This window comes from Buteo buteo, chromosome 16, assembly GCF_964188355.1.
Source record: "Buteo buteo chromosome 16, bButBut1.hap1.1, whole genome shotgun sequence".
NCBI classification, from domain to species: domain Eukaryota; kingdom Metazoa; phylum Chordata; class Aves; order Accipitriformes; family Accipitridae; genus Buteo; species Buteo buteo.
The window spans coordinates 20067483-20088814 of record NC_134186.1 but is presented as its reverse complement, the minus strand read 5'-3'; the positions used below and the strand labels follow the sequence as shown (position 1 = coordinate 20088814).

The 21332-nt window shown below is 39.3% G+C and overlaps 1 protein-coding gene across 5 annotated transcripts in view; it reads right to left on the bottom strand.

The window, feature by feature from the left end:
- USP47 (ubiquitin specific peptidase 47) overlaps positions 1–17272 on the bottom strand; it is a 57248-nt gene extending 39976 nt beyond the window's left edge. For 2 of the 5 annotated variants that reach the window (XM_075048100.1, XM_075048101.1), the window contains exon 1: positions 16760–17266. In XM_075048100.1, the coding sequence (XP_074904201.1) occupies positions 16760–16798 (39 nt within the window). In that variant the 5' untranslated portion in view covers positions 16799–17266. Of the gene's footprint in view, positions 1–3063; positions 3124–16759 lie in introns of all 5 variants that reach the window. The other 3 variants (XM_075048099.1, XM_075048097.1, XM_075048098.1) reach the window with 3 other exon arrangements.
- Positions 17273–21332: the final 4060 nt, after the last annotated feature.

Sequence of the window (21332 nt, the reverse complement as noted above, 5' to 3'; positions counted from 1 at the left end):
CTCATGAATAAAGTTAACAACGTTTTGGAGCTTAACTGAAAAGTCAAAACAAGGCTTCACCAATAAAATGTAGTACACTTTTATAACCTAAGGATCCTAAACCTGGACTTTATTTTTGAAAGCAGGCATAAGAAAATTAAGAACCTTCCAGTTTTGGAAAACACATTTTGTAGAACACGAAGGAATTTGTATGGGTGGATCACAGTGTGGAGAGATAAACTGCTCAAGTTCTGCACAGAATTTCAGCCAGCAAGCAGATAGAAGACTGCTTCAAATCAGGAACAGACTTTAAAATCATCACTTCAAACTCATATTTTGTTTTGACACGATCATAAATCCTGCTGAGGTAGAAGTATACCTTTTGTGATTTTTAGGAATGCAACCCAGAAGATCTGCAAGCTTCCAAATAATCTTGGAAGCTGACCATTAAACAAAAAGTTTCACAACGAACCTACCAACTTTCTTCCACTAAATCCACTGCTGCATGAGAAATTCTTCTGCCTGAACAGAGTAAGAAAATTAACATTGCCAAATGGCTACTAGACAAAGAGATTTTAAACAGCAACTTCAATAAATCTGAAATCAGAAAAGTAATTATCTTGAATGAAAGTGGCAATGGAATAGCGATAAAATTTTGCAGACCCAGGTAAGCCAGGAAAATGGCGTTTTCCCAACACTTTCCAACACTGAAAACCCAGGAAGTCAAAGATCTAAGCACAATGAATTCTCTCAGTTATCCAAAGTTGTAGAACAATAAGGAATAACTGGTATTTATATACAGGTCACACAAAAAAGCATCAGGTCAGTAAAAGGAATAATTAGTGCCCAAGGACTCAGCCTTTTCAACTTGTAAAACACAGAAAGCATTAGTAACGCATGTCAGAGCACCCACATCTCAGTCCATGGCTAAAGGGTACATCATTTAAAAAGGCAAAAAGATACATGCAGTGCTATCACAATTTTCAGTGGATAAAACCCATTAATAAATAGCAAGAACTGCGTTAACACTAAAACTGTCAGCCATGTCATAAGCATCTTCTAGAGAACTACTAAGAAGATCTAAACAACTTCAGCATCCCTTATATTGCTACACAACCAGCCTCAGAACACAGATGACCACCAAAGTGGCATAGGCCCTTATGAGAGTTCTTACGTGACCAAATCTTTTAAAAAGGAACAGAAACATTTTAGCTGATGCTGCATCCCTTCATTTTGCAAAACTTCAAGATCAGCTGACAGTCTTCACGCAACTATAAAATAAAATGTTAGCTGACTGCAGCATCTACTCCTATCATCAGAAAAAAAAGTTGTCAGAAGGGCAAATAAACCTCCCTCCGCACCCCAACCCGTATTATGTTAGTTTGCTTTAGACTGTGATTTTTCTTAAGACTTTAAAGTCCAATTTCTCTAAGTTTATCAAATCTAAAGTCCTGTGTGGAAATCTTCATTAACTGCATGCTCAAAAAGATTCAAGGCACCATTTCCAGCAAAACTGCAACACTTCATCTTCATACATTTAATCTTTACTGGAGAATTTTAGGTTTATGAACTACTTTCCATGAAAACAGACAAAACTATTCCTGAAATATTAACCACACATTAAGAGGAAAACACAATTTAGAGGTCAAATTAATTTTGACATTATATCCTCACTTTCATCCACAGCACCCACAGACACACAGAGCTGTACCTGAATAGACGAAAATTGAATTTCACCAGTTGATTACTTCTCCTGTGTTCTTTCCTTTAAATTTCCCAGCACAGCTTCTTTTTTTTTTTGGCTAAACAAGCACACAATTTGTCTCTTTCACTGTGTGGTTACAAAAGATTAGATGAAGCTCGTTCAGTGGTCTACTTTCTTGATTTTTCTTGGAGAAGATGAGCAGCAGCTAAACCCCAACAAACTCATAAGATCAACCTACACTTAGGACCCAGATTCCCCAGCAATGGTAGAGGCTTGCTCTGGGTGGAAGCCAACCTTCCTCTGTAGAACAGTGCAGAGAGGTTAAGAGGCATTTGCTACTATTCATACAGCTTCACCTAGGAAAATGTAAGTTACCTCAGATTTAATGATTCCCACAGTAATTCTGTACTGATCCTACAACTTGATCTGCTACTGTATATAAGCATGTCAGGAATAGAAGTTCTCCACTGAAGACTCAATTCCTTGTTGTCCTACTGCCTTTACAAAACCAACACCTTAGCTCCCCTCCTCTCTGCAGAAGACACCTGTAAAATCAACTCCTCCTACTCACACCTTCTCCACTACCTTTGATTGTGGATCAGTTGTGACTTATATTGGAGTTGTTAGTGAAAAATAATTAGACACACAGTATCTGATGGATGGAAATAACATTAAGCAAACAAACTATAGAAGATTACAGAAGATTTGCTGGTTGGGTTGCTGGATGTTCCATGTTAGACAAATCCTCTCTTCCTTGTTCACAGATGTAATTCTGACAGACTAAACTGGTTTAACTCAGGGTTAGTATAGCAAAGGGTAGTAAGCCATCATTCACGCTGTCACTGCTTCAAGTTGTTCACGGTAAATAGATAAAGCAAAAATAACCTCAGTCCAACCCTATTCATGGCAAGCATTCACGTATACCATCTGAACTATTAGACAACAATGCAAACATCTTGTTTGTGGCTACTTTACTACAAAAATAGTATAAAAGGGAATACTGGCCAGCAACAGGCCTCTAAACTATTTTGACAGGCTGTTATCAAACTGAGTCCACAAAGTAAATGCGAAACTTCATTTTAATCATTATATAATCTGATATATTATGACAGCTACACAATTCCTTTTTTTTTTTTTAAACAAAAAGCTAGAGGGCTAAAACCACACACACCAGTGTAAAAGCATACAAACACATACTCAGTTTGAAGCTTCTACTGTTAAGACTGCATTTAATACATACAAAATCTTTGTATGCAAGAACATGCACAAAAAAAATTCAATAGCTCATGCTCATGTTAAGAAATAAACAAAAGCTACAGCATCATGCTGTTACTATGTATCTTGGTTATCATTTTATAAAGTTGATATCATCTGTCTACCTGTGAAAATTTCTTCTTCATTTCAGCAAAGATACTTTGTCTGCAACTCCAAAACATATCCTATAGTATATAAAAACAAAATTAACAAGTCATAATCCTTTAAAATAGTAAATTGACTTTTTTTGCATGAAGTCAGTTTTATAGTATAAAATATTATTACTGAGTTCCAAACCACCATTCAAAGAATAAAAGGAATAGCCTCCGAATATTGTAACAAGTTCTCTATTAACATGAAGGTCAGTGCACACTATGTTAACATTTAAATTATCATAGGAGCAGTGTTACATAAACCATTAGTTAAGTTATAATACACAACAGACTACATTTCCTAAAGTAAAAACACAAGTGGATAACAAAAAGCAAACAATTGAAGAGATAAATTCATAAATTCATACTAACAAATTCCTTCATTATATTAAAAAAGCCCTCCAGACATGGGTAAATATTTTACCTCAAATGGCTCAAGCACAAGATTAGCACATAACCCTGTAATTCAGTTTATTATTTCATTTATAAATTATGAAGCTATCCAGTTTCATATGAAACTGTTCCTTCATGCCTGAATTATTTCCTGTAGGAAAGTTTTTATTAATATGAACCCATTTTGAATTATACAGCTGAAGGTAATAAAGAGATGAAGTTACTGAATTTTCTCATTTCTAACACTCTTAAAGAAAGCCTGCCTTAGTATCTCTGTTGTACCACCAAAAAACATTACCTGTACAAAACTGTTTTCTGACTACAGACAAACATCAAATTAACTAATTTCTGAATCTGAAGCACTGCACTTTGTATTTTTCCAGAAAGGAAAAACAGGAAGTAAGAATAAAGATGCTAATAACATCACTGCTCTTTTCCAAATTTCTTCAACCGCACCCTCAGTAAAGATTATCAAAACATAAAATACTGACATAATCTTTACTGATGTGCCCTATTTGCTCCACCAAATGACCTACAAAAATAGCCCAAATTATATATACCACTGCATTTAACTTCTCAGCAGGATGACACATAAGGCAAGATTTCTTTCTCTGCATACAAAGAACTGAAGTTCCAGTTTTGAAGTTTTAATAATCCAAGATTAGTAATTGTATCCAGCAATTGTTTTCTTTACACACCAGTTTGTAATTTCAGATTTGACAGATGTTTTAAAAATTAAAAAACAAACAAACAAAAAAACCCCAACACAAACAGAAAACAAACACCACCACAATTTATATGTTTTGCTGCTTACTAGTTTTACCTGCTCTCAATTGAAAGTTACATACATTTTGCTAAAGTGACTTAAAGGCTAACAGAGTTCCAGATGCATAATTTTGAAACTGCTGATTTATAATATTATGATAGTCATCAAGTACATTGCCCTGTGCCAAAGATTTAAGTCTTCCAATCTTCCTCCTAGTCGATGTCTCCAAAGAGCTCTTACTTTAGCCTGAATTCCTTCTCTCCAGAGACAGGCAAGTTAAGTTCTGTATACACAGGGGCATGTGTAATTTTCTAGTGTGCCATTTTATTTGGTGCACGCAGGGGAGGGTGGAAGGGGAGGACAGGCTCCAGGCATCACCTGAACTGGACAGAAATATCTACAGGTTGCTTCTTTCATAAGAATGCTCTTATGCTGGCTTCTCAGCTCTGGATTTCTCAGTAAGGGACTGCTGGAAGATTTCCAAGGGTTATTTCACTCTAAACAAATTCTGAATGGCAAAAGTAAATTTCAATATTCCACATAATACATCAAAAATCAAATTTACAAATCATACTGTTTATATGATGTTCAGGAATTTTGGAAGTAACCAAGAGCCTTCAGCTGCTCTGACAAGCCAAATCACAATATCACACAGATGTGTCAATCTTTCAAATGCAGCATTCCCTACTTTTCAATTAAAGCATTCACTCTACCACTCTATGAATATACTTTATAACCACTAGTTCAATTCTACATTTCACAGAAAAGCTCCTCTCACCATGGAAATTTATGCTTTAAAGTACAATTAAGAGAACAAAAGTCATACTGTACATAAAGTTGCCTAAATTTTACCCTGATGAAAATGACTCTGGAATTCACCAAACCAATTATTTATTACACCTCACAAAATAGATGAGCATATTAACTACATAGTTCAAGGGCTTCAAACTAACATACACATGGCATTCACAGGTACGTAAGAAAACATACTACTGCCTTTTCCTCAGAAGAGGCAAGAGCAGCTAAGGTAGCAAGCACAACTATTCTGTACTTGTAAGAAGTCCTCAAAGCTAGATGTTGCTACTTTGCCATACTGTGACATAGAATGCACACCACCAGTAGCTTAATAAAATAAGTTGCAGACCCTCAACTGCATAACCCTCTAAAAAGGCAAATGCAGACTACTACTTAAGGCTACAAATTCAGGAAACCATCCTATGATTATTTTACCACAGAAGTCATCTCAAGCTAATATTTTGGTCAATAAATATTTGAAATTGTAATTTCAAATGTTAACCTTTTAAAAATATTGAAACACTGACACTTTCATCCCAAGTCATGCCATCTTTTACACTCTTCCAGTTCTAGAAAGGAGATAAATGTTTTCAAACCTGCATGTAGAAGACTTCTGACTATGTATTAGACCAGACTTCCAAAAGACACTTTATAATACAAACATGCAATCAACACACAGGTCTGACGTGGGTGGACATTCTAGAGCACCATTCTACATAAGCATTTACCCCATATACCTTTCTAAAAATATATTTCATCTTTTTTACAGGAGCGATCTGCAAGTTGCAGAGCATAAAGCATACTATAGCACTAAAGTAATTCAAGCTGTAATTCTGTATATACTAACAAAGGAAGCATTAGTACTAGTACAATCTGCAAGACTGAGACATTAACTTTGACTATATACGTTCTGCATTTGTTGAAAATAGAGGAACAAAAAATTTACAGTGCTACTAGATCTGTCAAAACAATATTCAAACGCAAAACTGTAGTGGTTTTAACACTGCATTTAGCTGTGGGCTTGCTATTTTTCAGCTTTGAATCACAGAGTTCGTTAAAATTCTATAGCAGCATTTTAGTAACCTTATGAGAGCAAATCAACACAAACATATTTTATTTTTCAAAGGACAGAAGATTCTCCAAAGATTTTAACTCCTGCTTCAGTTCTTTTATAAAACTATTTTCAGAGATTGAAAATGAAACCTAAAGCTAAGCTCAAACGTCATGTAGAATCTACCAAACGCTTCCAAATTCCAGTATTTGCAACAGGCAAAAATATTGACAGCATGAATCAGTAAGTAAAATCACAAGTTTTAGGTCAAGAGTTTAAATAACAGATGTGTGAATTTTGACTGCCAAGTAAAGTTAATGGCCTATTGAGACTTAAAATGATCACCAGTAGAGAAGTTCCTACATGTCCACACCCTATAAATAATTCTCACAAATCACTGCAATACAGAGGAAAGACAAAGAGATCAGTAGCAAGTGGCAATGGCAGCCATCATGCTTACATTCACAAAATTACTTGGATGATTAAGCCTAAAGCAGCAATTCTCAAACTTCACATAGCTTCAGCAACTTAAGACTACCATATGAAATGCACACAAGTGACTACTGCCTATCACATTACTGCTGGTCAAACTTTGGGGTGTACATTCCAAGTTTATGTAACTGATTGGGTGTGCATGTCCAGCAATTACAACTGTAAAATGACATTTGGTAGCTTCAATCACAAAAAAGTAGTCTGCACATGTATCTTTTACTTCTAAAGTATCACCACACAGAAACGTTCAGACATTAATTACACTTCAACTGAACAGAAGTTTGTTTCGACTCTTAGCAATGACAACTTGCTATCAAATCAGCTCCTTGAGAAACCACAACCATATTTTAGGAATTCCTTCACCTATTCCAAGAGGTCCAACCCATTAAACAGCACATGGGATACATACTGACAGCACTGCATTCTGCACAAAATGTGAAGGCCAAAGACCTTTCAAATATACAGCAAGTAAGGGGAGAATAATCAGAGAGAGCTAGGTTACCATTTCCACTCTAAAAAACTCTCTCTTCACCCTGTGCATTTTGAACTATGGACTTCAGAGTCCTTACAGCCCACAATTCCCTTCTCCCCACAGCCAGGCTAGACACACTCCATGCTTCTTCCTAGCCCAACAAAGCTCTTTTTACAGAGGCCAGCTTCCCTGATGCAGTCAGGTGAGCAGGTCACCCCCCTGGGAAGTAAACAAGTAGTGATAAAGGTCCTCAGAATGAGTGAAGCATTGAGCAGGTGGTCTCCATTGCTTTAGACACTGCTGTAGTTACTCACCTACTGAAGAAAATATAAAATGGACTCACATTTGGCTTTATTTTAGAGGAATGAAGCAACTTCTTTTTGAAAGACATTACTAGACTAATTCTGTCAGAGCATTGTGAGTTGTTACTCAACACAAATGCCTCACTGCAGCCTGGTTTGAGTTCATGAGGGAAGAGTGCACTTAGAATTCTGTTACAAATGCCTGAACCAAAACATACTTTATGAAGAAGTATTTTATAGTACACTTGTAGCAAACTGAATACACTTTTTTTAAACACTGATCCCAGGAGGTCTCAATAAATAGAATCATTTTGAGCTGTTAACTTGATATATCTCATGTTGGAACATTTCCTGATGCAAAATAATTCTGAACAACCTTTAGACACAATCATTTAATTTTGAATCTGACTGACTTTGTGGTATCAGGTTTGTGAGTACCTGAATAACATACTTTATCCTCAACTTTAAATTCTTCATTATACCTGGAGAGACTTCAGGCAAAATCCAACAACTGTGCTTTGAAGCTAGTGAAACTAAACAGAGGTTTTCTGTCCCATTACTAGTGAGGAAAAAAATTCTTCACACCAAGCCTAAAATACCATCCACATTCAAGAATGTATACCCTGACTCTGACTGCTTTCCTGATTATTGAACCTTCGCCCCCTCCCTTTTTTTCTTTTTCGCCAGGATGGGGTATCAAGGATTCACAAGATTTAGGGAAGCCCTTTCAGTCTATCTTCTTGCATAGGAACAAGACTGGAAAAATAGGAAGGAAAACTACCAAAAGGGTGCGTACGGGGCCAGGCTGGGATAGAGGTAATTTTCTTCATAGAAGACCTTAAGGTGCTTATACAATAATATGAACATACCCATCTATTTTCCAGCCTGCTGTAGATACAGGATAAATGCTGGAGACCACGGAAGAAGGCTGGGGCCATACTAACGGCCCTGGTTACGTGAACCCTAAGAATGCTTTCCTATGGTGGATGACCTGATGGAGAAAGGAGAAGAGGTACAAAATAAAATTACGTAGCAGGGCCTCTGTGATCTTGTTCCTTTTGGAAAAAGGGGTACATGTTTTACTCTCTTCTCTGCCTCATGTAGATTATGGATTCATTTGTTGTTTTCAAAGACCACCTCCTCAGAAATGCTTCTCTAGTAATGAAATTTTAATTTAAAAAAATTAACAAGAATATTTGCCACCTCACTGAAAGAGTTGCATGCCAGCTGTTAACTGTCACTCCTGTAAAACACACATGGACAAATTATTTTTACAATACATGCACATGTCTAATACTTCCAACTTTCTAAACACGTAAAAAAATAACACTATACCTCAGAAATAAAGAGTATGTTTTGAGGCTAGCATTTACCTTTGAAAGTTTGTTCCTACTATTGTGGATTACTGGGTCATTTGTAAAAAGCATTTATAAAAGAACAGAAATTACAATCAGAAAAAGCTGGTGTGGGGCTAGAGATAAGTACACATATCCAGGGTGTTCAAAAGACTACAGAAAAGGATATGGGAGGGACGGGGGGACGGGACATGTCTGGGGACAGCTGAACTAGAGATCAAAACATTTACTTTTCAGTTTTACAGAGGCTATTTTCCATCCAAGTTCTGTATTTTAAAAGACTTTAAATATGTCTTACTTAAAAACATCCTGAAGAACCAGTCTTCTTACACTTATCTCCTAAAGGTCTTTTAAATATGGTAAATTAAGGTGATTCAGGATTAATTACTTCCCTTAAAAATCAAACATAGCAACTGTCAATAATGAAAGAGTACAAATATTTCCTGGTCATGCCTACAGATCACACAAGAACCCTAACAAAGCTTCCTGTTATTAAATTAAGGAAACTAAGGGGTAACAAAGAATACATCCACATTAGTAACAGACTGAGTTTTAAAATCTAAATAGTTTTCTCTTTAACCACTGGACATTTTAAGTATTTCACTCTCTTATTCTTAAAGGTTATAATTTCAACTGATCATATTTTCTTTCATCCTATGACCCTGAACTGTTTAATTTCCAAGAGTTTTTTGTAACCAGACTAAAATAATTCTGACAAATAAATGTAAATTAAGTTCTCTATATTTGCAAACTAGCTGCCAGACCCTATACCTTCATTACGGTACAAACTTTATATTCAGATCTGAAAAAGCCTCATCTTTACATGGCTTCCTTTTGTTTGCATCTTCTCTCCACCTTCTTAATCACCATGCTCCTTGATTCTCCTTCAAAAAAAAAAAAAATCTGAAAAAAGGGGGGTGCAAGAACATCATGAGATACTTATTACACTTTTATATATTAACCTATAATCACATCATTTGTTGCCTACGGAGAGTCACAGAAGCAGCGGATGTGCTTTCACACTTGCCCTCCATTCCTTCAAGTATGGAACTACCATGAACTTCACTGAAACATTTTCCTCTGCTGCTAATATTCTAAAGGACTTTCTGCTGGATTGAGTTACAAATGCAATGTCAGCATAAAAACAAATTAGAGTCTGACTAAAATAATAATAGAAGAAGAGGGGTTTTTTTTGGACAATTTTGAAATGAAGGTTTACTACACTACAAAATCACCAACAGACAAGTATGCTAAAAAATTTAATTCTTATACAGTGTAGAGATTAAAAAATGTGAACACAGAGCTAATTTTTAACTCTTTAACAACTCTCTAATTTTAAACAGTCCACCTGCTGCTGGGGAAGGATAAAGAGAAGCTGTAGTAAGGTGGGTCATCAGGAATTCTTTGTGTAGTTCTCTAGCAATATTTTACGGAATGAAGGATAACAGTTAAGAATGTGAGCACCCATGAAGCCTGGGCATAAACTCTATCTGCTACCACTACCACAAAGGGCTCCAGGGAGAACATGGAACTCTGAAGCGCAATGCCTCCATAGAAGGTATAGATACAACAATGTATATATGAGAAAGGACCTAGATGATTTCTCCATATATCGATTGATGAAAATATTTTATTTACCAATAACAGGTACTACTTTAAGCTGCTTTATCTGTTTGGCTTTTTTTGTCCTTCAGTCATTGTTATGGATCTCAACACAATATCTACACAAATCGGTAAACATACCTGCCTTCCATTCCTTTACCTCCTGCAGTACTCTGCCAGACTTCTTAAAAAAATACTATTCACATCTGTTTTCAGACATTATTTACCGTGAAAACTTTCAAGTATTATCAAGTATATTTCTCACAGCTTCAAAATTAGAGCATTCACCAATCTGATGGAATTCTTGCATGCTTCCTCATGTTACTTAAAAGGCTTTCATCATACATGATTCTTGAGAAGATACACCTGAACTGCAGCACGATAACCAGTTTTAAGCTATTCACAGAACTGCCAATCTAAAAATAATCTGTTGTCATTTTTCAGAAGCACCTAAAGTATCCTTGTGGTCACAATCTCAAAGATTAAATTGATTCGTGATTTTTACCAATTTTACCCCTGAATTTTTTAGAACATGGCCAACATGTCCTTCTTAGAAGTTATTTTATCTACACGACCATTTGTTCAGTGCAACCTAATTACATGCCAAGCATTGCAAAAACCAAAGAAAATACTACACACTTCACAGTGGCTGAAACTGTGATCAGGTTGGTTATCATTTTATCAGAAGTTTACAAAAAAATTTAGACTTACTAGTATTTTCAATTATCAGTTCTTTAGTTACTAGTGGCATTATTTTGAGAATATTTTGTTCAAGACAAGAAAAATAACAAAATGCTAAATAGGCAGCTCACCTGAAGGTATACCATATTAATTCTCAAAGGGATAAAGTGTAAAATATTGTCTTTAAGTGTTCACAAAAGGAATTAAAAACTTTTTCAAACTGAATAAAAAGGCTGAATATGTGTATGTAACTCAATCACTCAACCTTCTAAAGACGTAACTTTCTTACTTAGTTTCTTACATAAAACCCAATATATTTCAAATGCAGCAGAAAGAGTGAAGCTGTGACTGCATATATGAACACCTGTACATATTTTCGTGCATTATGGTATCAATTGTAATGTACCAGGAAAATGTTTAAAATAATACCTTCTCTCCCTTTACCCCACTCCAAGTTTAATTCTGACAGGACTAAAACATGTAAGTCAAAGGTAACACAAAGTCAAGGTACTGGTCTATTTCAGTAAGTCTCTGCAAGTTTTAATCTTATATTAATATCAACATATTGTATCAGCAAAAGGCAGTGGGCCAATAATGATTTTCATCAGTATTTGTGTGGCAGGACAATTCATATTTTAAAACTATGATGCAAGGCCACACTGATCTAAATCCACCGGTACTTAGGTTTTAAAAACAACAGGAAATAGAATTAGTGGACTTTATTTAAAAATGGCAACAAACAAAGGACTAGAAACTTTTTTGTTGTATACTGAAATTCTGAGCTCAAGAAAGTGTAGAATGTAACATTGACAGATCTTTAAAGTACTCTCTGCCTCCAGATAACTACTTCACACCTAAGGAGAAAGTTCATTACTAGTTTGAGAAACTGTGCAGCTGCACAAAAAAAAATTAAGAATTATACTTATACTACTGTACCCATTTGAGTTAGAAACTTTAATCACCAGTGACCCATAAAACACTAAAGAAAACTGCACTTCCTGTTTGTGGTCATGTTCAAAATGTATTATCACAGAACAAAACAAAACAAAGTGATACGTTATTTAGTTGTCAGATTATTCTACTGAGTGACAACTTCACCTAGCAGCATTTAAAGACTGAGGTTCCAGTATCAACTACTACCTAAGAGGTAGTTGGTATCTCTTAGGCAAAAACTTCATCAGATGATCTCGAGGTACTACTAGATAATTATCCTGATCATCTTTCTTACACTACAGATTAAATAACCAGATGTATATAGCAAGGGGAACTAAACTGTGACTGAGAAGCTCAGTGGCTGAAGGAAGCAAGGAAAGATCTTGCATTCTACTCTCATGCCTTATTCACCAAACCAATTACATTTCATATAATTTCATTAAAGTATAATATTCACCGAACGGAATATTATTCAAAAAGCATCTGCTTGCAAGGAACAAATGACTTGGTGGAATTCTGGGTAGATTTTCTGTTTGTTTCCTGAATTTGATTTCCACAATATCTGCTCAGTCAATGTAGTAGTCAGTTTCTGTATTTGTCACAATCATACATTTATGTTTTACAACAGAGCACACTAGAAGGAAAGCAGGAAAAAATTATAAATTACACAAGCTGTAACCACTTGTAAAATCTCTTAGTACACAGGAATGAAAAAACAAGGATGTCATCAGCATTGAACAGAATGGCATCCCTTTACTAAACAGAATTGCAAAATATCTTAATCCGATTCCTGCTCTTCTACTGAAGAAGTGAGAGTGATACCCATCAAGAAACATATTTTATTTGTTCAATGCAGAAGACTAAAATGCATTCATTAATGTAGGGATGAAGAGACTCACATCAGTTAGCTGAGAGAGAACTCACACTACCTTTGATTTAATGGCAGCAAGTACAAAGTGTGTATATATATATTTATTCTGACAGGTGTACTTTGGATAGTTCATGCTGAAACATGTTGAGAAAGTATCTGCACAGCACTTATTTAATTAGTGGCACAGACACTTCAAAAACCTCATAGCAGACCATACTTTCTATATTCTGACCAATTCTTTTTATGTTCTGATTATTCTGGGCAATATTCACTAAGTTCTGATATATCTCAATTTTCAAGAAAAGTCTTAGTAAAGTTCACTTACATTACCAGCAAAGAAACATACACATCTAACTTTCTCATCAACTGTGTTGATTAGAATATTTTATTATTTTCTATTTGAGGTAGATTTGCCCAAAACAAGTTTCAAGTCTACTTTTCCTCTAAGAAACACTGAAAGCCACAGAAGCATTTTCCCTTCTAATAGCACCATTTTCTTCTTATTTCCATTATTATCTTACTTAGACTATTCCCCCTCACCTCAGGGCTAGAATAATGGGGGGAAAATTGGCACCTAATAACAAAGCAATTTTTAAAGAACACACTTAGCATTTACTACCAGGGTGCAGCAATGTCCTGTACGTTACTCAGTGCCTTCTGTTTTGTTGGATGTAAAAGAAGACCAAATTGACTTATCTTTCAGATGAAGAGAGAAAAGGAATTGAGGATTGGAAGGAAAAGGAACATAGACCAGTTCACACCAAACCCCAGATCTAGCAAACAGGAATTCTCATTGCCCCCACCATAAGGTATTATTGGTCGCGCAATTACAGGAACAGTTGGGAAAGCGTTAGGCAGTGGTAGGGATGCAAGAACAAATTTACTAAATGCCCGTCTAACTTGGGCAAAAATCTTAATTTAATATGAAATCCCAACACTGGGTTATTAGAAACTGGTTTATTGTATCTGTTCCAAATGAAAAAGAACTTTGGCATAAAGTTATGAGCAAGAGAAAATAACAAGGCCCTGATTACCTGTACTTCAGCGATGCAGCTGAACCTATGCAAAGTCCAAAAGAGAAATTTTCATAAGAGACTAATGAAAGATATTCTAAGTGCATCAGTGAAACTGCTAGTATTTTGTGAAAATATACTATTACTCTTTACAAAAGCTAATGAAAAAAATCCATGCAATACACTTTAAAAATAGCAATCTGTGCTCCTGTTAGCATACACAGATATATATACATACAAACACAAACTGAAGACTTATAAACAACCTAATACCTATCCTTCCATTCTTAAAACACAGAGGCTGTTAATGTTACAGATACCTCCCACTACCATATCTACCATGGCATCACGTAAGCTTGTAGACAAGAACCAAAATCCTTTTCCCATCCACTCCTTTAGATGATTAGTCATTCCCCAGATCAGCCTAAAGCAAACATAACATTTCTTCTTGCTCTTTTACACTGGAATGCAAATGAAAAATACGGTTGTGTACTCATCTTTAGCAGACATTGGTTCACATCCTGGTTTAATCTTTGAAGCAGCACAAGACAGAGAGCTATACAAGTGATACCACTCAGCACGTTGGGGAGGGCCAAAAAATATGAACTGTAATCCTTTATCCACCCCTAAAGGGCAGACTGAAACTCCAAACGATCTGCTTTGCCTCCAGCTGCTGATAATTGCATAATAGGAATATTTAGGAGAAGGCTGTTGAGAACTCAGGGACCTGGAGAATTCTGTTTACCCATTACTCACAGTGTTCTCTGCAATGAGACTATTAATGAATCTCAGAAGGACTTATTGTGAATGCTGTAGCATAATATCTGTTAAACTTCCTATCATTGAAATAAAAATGAGGATATACTGAAAAACATTGGAAAAGTTGAAGATAAACTTCTGTTACAACATACATATATACAACCAGCTGGGCTTAACACAAATTCTTAATCTGTTTTCCTCCTCAATTCAATTGTTCTTATATTCTGTTCAGTTTCATTTACTTACAAAAATGCATAGGGGTGCAATAAATAACTTGAGAAAACTTGCTGAGAAAAAGCAGCTCACACTAGCATTATCAATGTACAAAGTTTATAGATTTCATGCTGTGTGTTTAAGATATGGATATCTGTAACAACACATATTCATCTTCCTTTACCCGTACTTCCCCTCCCTCCAGATAAAAGTGCATTCAAAATCCTAGTCCAATGAGTCAGTTAAAAATACACATCTGAATCATACGTATATTCTGAATACAACTTTAAAGCCGACAGGGATACTATTAATACGTATAACTAAAGAAACAACCTCAGCTAGCTGATTTTGTTATCATCTTGCCTGTTCCAGTTAACTACAACTAATGCCACAAGGTTTCTCCTGCCAGTCTCCCTTTTCTCTGTTTTTAAAATGAAATATTTTAGTATATTAGCTTTTATCTTCTATTCCTGGTCTTAAGTTTTTGGTGACATTTTCTTTTTAAAGCAAATATTTAAGCGTACTAGCCACTACACTCCATTCCTTGTTTGAAGTCTCTGGAGATTTCTCTTTCCTGCAAAAAGACTTAACATAGTCCTTTAAACCTCAGGATTTTAAGAAAGCAAACAACAGGTAATGTTACCTTTGTTCTACATATATCCTGTACTTACCTGTACAATTGTATTGGTTTCACAGTTCTGCTCAGGGATACCATTTAAGGATCAGAACCTCATTTTGCTAAACCCTACAAAATTGAAGTCCTTGCCCCACAAAGCTTCCCATAAGAATACACAATGGAACACGTAGATGTAAGAAGCCACTGACATTTGACGAAAAACAACAAGAAGAGTTTGAATAATTTATCAGAACACTAAAACTGTCAGAAAAGTTGGCTGAATATGTAAGCGTACCTGCTCACGAAATAAAGTTTCTGCTAACACTACTCTACGAGTAATTGTTTCCAAACATTTCACACCGTCACTCAAAGACTCCTTCCCCGAACAGCATTGCTCTTACTTGACACGTGTCATTTGCCTATCGCTGGAGGACAGAGGCTTAGCCTTCCTCTTTCACGCAGGCCCTTATCTTTAGCCTACGGCCAAAACCAAGCCTTCCTCCCCTCCTCCTGCACCACAGGAGAGATGAGGGGCCCACAATAAAGGAAACTCGATCCACTGCTGAGCCGGGCCACATTCTCTCCGGCACCCACCGCAGACACTACTGCCTGTTTTCTGCAGCGCTTCGCACCGGCGAGGCACGGAGCCGCCCCACAAACTCGGCAGCGGCTCCCCCTTGCCCCCCCCACATTTCGCACGCCGGCCCCTTTCCCTCAACCGAGGTGGCCCTCGGGCACCCAGAGACCCGCCTCGCCGCCGGGGCCTGCTCTCTCTTCTGCCCCCTCAGCTCAGGGCCCTCACCCGCAGCCGCCGCTCCCCGCCAGCCCGGAGGCGGGCTGCCCTCCCGCAGGGCTCCGCACAAGACCTCTGACACGGGGAGCGGCCCGGCCCGCGGCCGAGCGCAGGCGCCGCCGGCCCGGCCCCGGCCCCGGCGCCACGCAGGCCGCCCTCCCCGCATGCCGCGACACAGACAGGTGCAACTCTCCGGCCGCCTCCGGGGCCTCGCGCGGCCCAGGCCCGGCCCCGGCCCGGCCCCGGCCTCCTCCTCACACCAGCCCGCACGGAAAAGCCGTCCCTTCCCCCCCCGCGCACCACCATTCACCCCCGGTCCGGACCTGCGCGGGCCGAGGGCTGCCCGGCCCCCTCACAAAGACGGGCCCTCCCTCCCACCGGGCCTCGCAGGGAGATAGCGAAGGCGAGCCAGGCCGGGCCGGGCCTTCTCCGCGCCCCCCTCGGCCCGCTCCGGCACCCCGGGCCTCCCGCACGCCGCGGGAGCCGCCGCCACCGCCGCGGCCTCCCCCCCCCGCGCCGCCCGGCCCGAGGTCTCCCCCGCCGCGACCCCGCTCCGCCTCACCTCTTTGGGGACGAGCTGGTTCTCCTCGCTGGGCACCATGGCCGGTGGCGCGGCGCTGAGCCCGCAGCAGGCTGAGCTGAGCGTCGTCGTCGTCAGCAGCGGGAGGCGGGGGGACGCCAGCGGCTCATCCTCCTCCTCCTCCGCTGCCGCCGCCCCAGCCGCCGAGGGCAGCGCCACAGCTCCCGCCCCCTCCGCCACCGCCAATCAATGAGGAAAATGGCCGCCGGCGCCGCTCTCGCGAGAGCCGGCCAGGCCCTGCCGCCGTCCTCCCCTTCGCCCCGACGGCCGGTGCGCAGTCGTCGGCGAAGTACGAGGAGGGGTGTCGGAGGCGCAGTGCCTAACCCCAGCAGGCGGCCGGGGTAGAGCCGAGCCGCGCCGCGCCGTCCCGTCCCTCCCAGTCCAGTCGTCCCTGCCTCCCTCCTTCCCGCTGCCGCGCCCCGCGGTCGGGGGCCGTAAATGGCGTTCGGCTGTCGCCAGTTCCCCCTCACGTTACCCCGACCCAAAGGACAGCGACGGGAAACGCTGTCTGTGGGGAGGCCGCTACGGGCCTCAGGGCAGGCGGGGGGCGGGACGGGGCGGGCCTGCCGCCGCTGTTTGTCTCTTCGCCTCAGCCGTGGCGGGGCGTCCCCCTCCGCGCCGCGGTGCCCCTGGGGTTGCAGCAGGCGCGGGGAGAGAGTAGCAAGTGATTAAAAGTGAGTTGCACTAGGTACAGGGGGAGGTAGCGCGTCCGGAGGTCGTGTCCTGCAGGTACGGGAGAGAGCTTCTAAGGGCCTCCCGTGGGCGCGGGGGCCTTCAGCCGCTCGGCAGAGCAGGGCTCGGCAGCCGGGCCGGTGGTGTGCTCGGGTGCTGGGCCTCTGTCCTGAGGTAACGGGAGGCCCGGGAGCCAGCCGGCCCCTCGCACCACGGCGGCCTGCTTTCCTCCACAGCGTTTCCCTGCTCTGCTGCCTGTGAGGGACCCTTGCCAGAGCCGAGGGGTGCAGGGGACGCGGGCTGCGGTTTCAGTTTGTTTACTTGCTTTTTTTGTCCTCGCATCGGGATGTGATTTGCCTGTGCTTGGCTGTGGGGTTAGGAGAGCAGGAGTGGAAGAATAAGCACGGCCTGATCCCACTAACATGCGGGCCCTCTCTTTGGTGCCCAGAAGTTGTTCTTTGAAGTCATACTGTGAAGTTAAGCATGTGCTTGCTTCCCTGTAAATTTAGGGTTAATAGTTCATTTTCAATTGAAATGCAAGACTGGTTTTGTAGTATCTCTTAACTGTTGATTTTTGTCTACAACAAACTTAAATACATCTATTTTTCATGCCACCTGAGGCACACTAAAAGCCAAATAATAATCACTAGAATGACTAAAATGCACGTTAGTAGAAAAGTAATTATATGTTAATGTCTACTTCACTACAGAATAGTTTTTAAGTGAAAAATATTCTACTTAGCTAATGAAGAAGAATGGTATGTGGTAGATGTACATTTTTGTACAACTATTCTCGTTATTTTAGTGTCCTCTTGTGGAAAAATACCGAAATGAGGATACTTTTTGGGTTTGTGTCCAAGAAACTTTGTGTTTTGGGATACTTTTTGAAACCCATTGTACTGAAGGTTATTGGAAAACTGTTGGAAGATTTAGTAAAATTAAATAATCTCTTCTCCCTTTTCATGTTTAAAGTATGTAACTTGCCGGGTTCCTCTCTGTCACCCTGTTTTCTCAGAGGTGAGATGAGTAGCATGTTTTGGAGTTGGGATATGTTATTAATATTTATATTAGTACAGTATTTTAACACTTTAAAAAAGGCTTCAAAGCAGTCATTTCTGTGACTAACAACATTAGTAGTTATATTTTCATCTTTCAGGTGTGCTATGGTAGGTACTAAGTTTCTTTTTTTTTTTTTTTTTTCCAGTTCTGCTCCTTGAACTAAGCACAGAAATCACCTCATTGAAAACTTACTCGAAGCAGTTTTTAGGGGTATTTCTGACCTGTTTTTCAGTATGTGACTTAATGGGATTAAGTTTTTATATAGTAAAGCTCAGGAGGTTCTTTGAGACAGGAGCTCTTGCCCTCTAGTTTTAAAATATGTTGCACCTGAAAGCTCTGCACTTTAGACATTTGAGCTCTAATATGATGAAATCAAGCATCAAGGCAGGAACCTGGGAGTACCTTGCATTTAATGATACTTTATGTTAAGCACAGGGTTGTGGAGAACTACCCCTCTATGAGAGGGAAAAGTATGTAAAACACCTGGGATTTTTAATATGAAAGACAGTATGGAATTAATGAACTCATGTCTTTTAGAAAAGAGGGTGTTTATTAATGCTTATCAGCTGTGTTGTTGATTAAAATGTTTGGGATTTAGTTGAGGGTTTTTGGAGGGGGACTTTTCTAAACATCTTGGTGTGAGAAAAGGAGTAACTGCAGAAGAAATGAAAAAAGATGTCAACATTTGTAGATATATGAAGCAGCACAGCTGCCTGGTGATCTTCTGTTGTCCAGTAGTGTCCAAAGATCCATGAGATTAGCGAGCAAGTACTTGAGTTGAAGAGCCAGAACAGAGATGTGAGCTTGGAAAAGAAGGCAATACAGTCATCAAAGTACTGTCTAGGAGCCTTCAACAGTAGTATGTGACTGATGGGCCTGGTGTTACTTTTTATTTTTCCCTTTTTTCGGTGGGGACACACACCAAAACCTCTGGAACTTGGGGGATTCTTACTCTGTTTTGTAAGGAATCTAGAATTCAGGAACAAGAAGCTTTCAGAGATGTTACTTTTGAAAGTTCTTTTGACTTTCTAAAGTGTTATGGTTTTAGGGTGGGTTTTTTTTTGCTGCTGTTTGTGCTTAACAAGGGGCAAAGCTGTGGGACTCAATGACTTTAATTAAAATATATTGTTCTATTGGGATAAAGGGGTAGCTACCACAAATATGTGCCTACTAGATAAGAATCAGGAGTTTGTTTTTTAAAGAAATACTCTGTTAGATCTTCCTGCCAACCTTTAAAACTGTGCAAACATCAAGTGTAGCATGTGTGCATGAAACATCTTTAATGGAGTAATAATCTCTAGTTAATAATTAAATCTCCAGGAGCTTTTGTAATTTGTAGATGCTACAGTGTTTAATCTCTTTACATGAGACTTCTTAAAGAAGAATATTCAGAATTTGAGTTTCATGAAGGGAATACTAGCCTTATGTAAAGACCGATTTAACATACCACAGGTTTAACTTGTTATTAGTGTGAAGAAGAAAAATCGATACCTCAGACTAAAAATGATGCTGGATTTGCAGTTACAGGTAAATTTCTTAGGCTGTTGATTGTCAAACTATTGTTCAGAGATGCATTAGAGTCACAAGTGCTGAAGCGTGTCAGTTTTCAGTCAATGACACTTGGCTAGTTTTAGTCAATACAGTACTTACCACACTAACGTATGCTTCATATTAATGGAAATGTAGTTACGCAACATCAGTATGCTAGAGTAAATAGCAGGCCTTCATTATAAGAGATGACAAACTTTTAAATTAGTCTGTGGGAATGTGATACCTCCCCTCCTCTGCAGCCTCTTTAAAGTTTATGCTTTAATCATTTCTCTTTCTCTGTAAGAATTCACTCACTCCTGTCCCAACATCCGTATCCAAGATTTGACACATTTGTTTACGAAAAAAGTTTTAAAAACTAAATGGAGGGAACGCTGCCATCTAGCTCTTTCATATGTGCAGTTATATGCTAAGAACTCTAGGGCTGCAAAATCTTAAGAAAACAGGTAAATGTCAGAATACAAACTGATGTTGTCTTTCCCAGAGTAATATTATCCTACCTGTTTGAAATAGAAAGCCTATGTAAAGAGGATTGTGTAGACTAGTACCATTGATTTGGGATGTCTTCTCTGAAACACTTCAGTTTCGATCTTTCAAAAAGGCTGTTGGTGGGAGATCCATTTCCTGCTTCAGAGGTTGATGGCCGTATTTGTAAAGCCAGCATTGCAGTGTGTGTTTTCTTCTGTGTTGCTCTGTTAAAAAACAAACAAACCCCCAAACAACCCCCCCCAAAACCCCCAAACTTGAAGTTTGCAACCCTCGGCAAGTTGCTGATGAATTATCAAAATTACATAGCCATTCTGTATTTGCCAGCAGTAGAAATGTAGCCAGTGCTAATGCAGTGTTCTTTTAGAGCTCTTCTGCATTGTCAGCACTTTAAGGAAAACCAGCTGAAGGCCTCTCCCCTTTTCAATCTTTGGCAAGTCCAAGTCTAATGATAGAGATGTGTGAAAGTTCAGGATACCACAAGCCAGAAGTTCATTGCACTGCTGGTTACTTTGCTGTTTGAGCCTCAGGTAACTTTTCCAGAATTGCACAGGAAGTTTTGAAGCATTTCTCTGAAAATCTGCAGCCTACTGACTGCACCATCCAGTCCCTTCAATACAGAGAAAAAAAAAATACCAGTAAATTTGTCCCTTATATGGATGGAGTGAAGGTAGGGTGAGGGGAGAACAGGGGAGAGTTATTAGGAAGAATAAGTAGAATTAATACAAGGTAAAAAAGGGAAAATTATAGAATTCTGCATCTTTAAAGGTGCTTTTTGCTAGATTTCCAT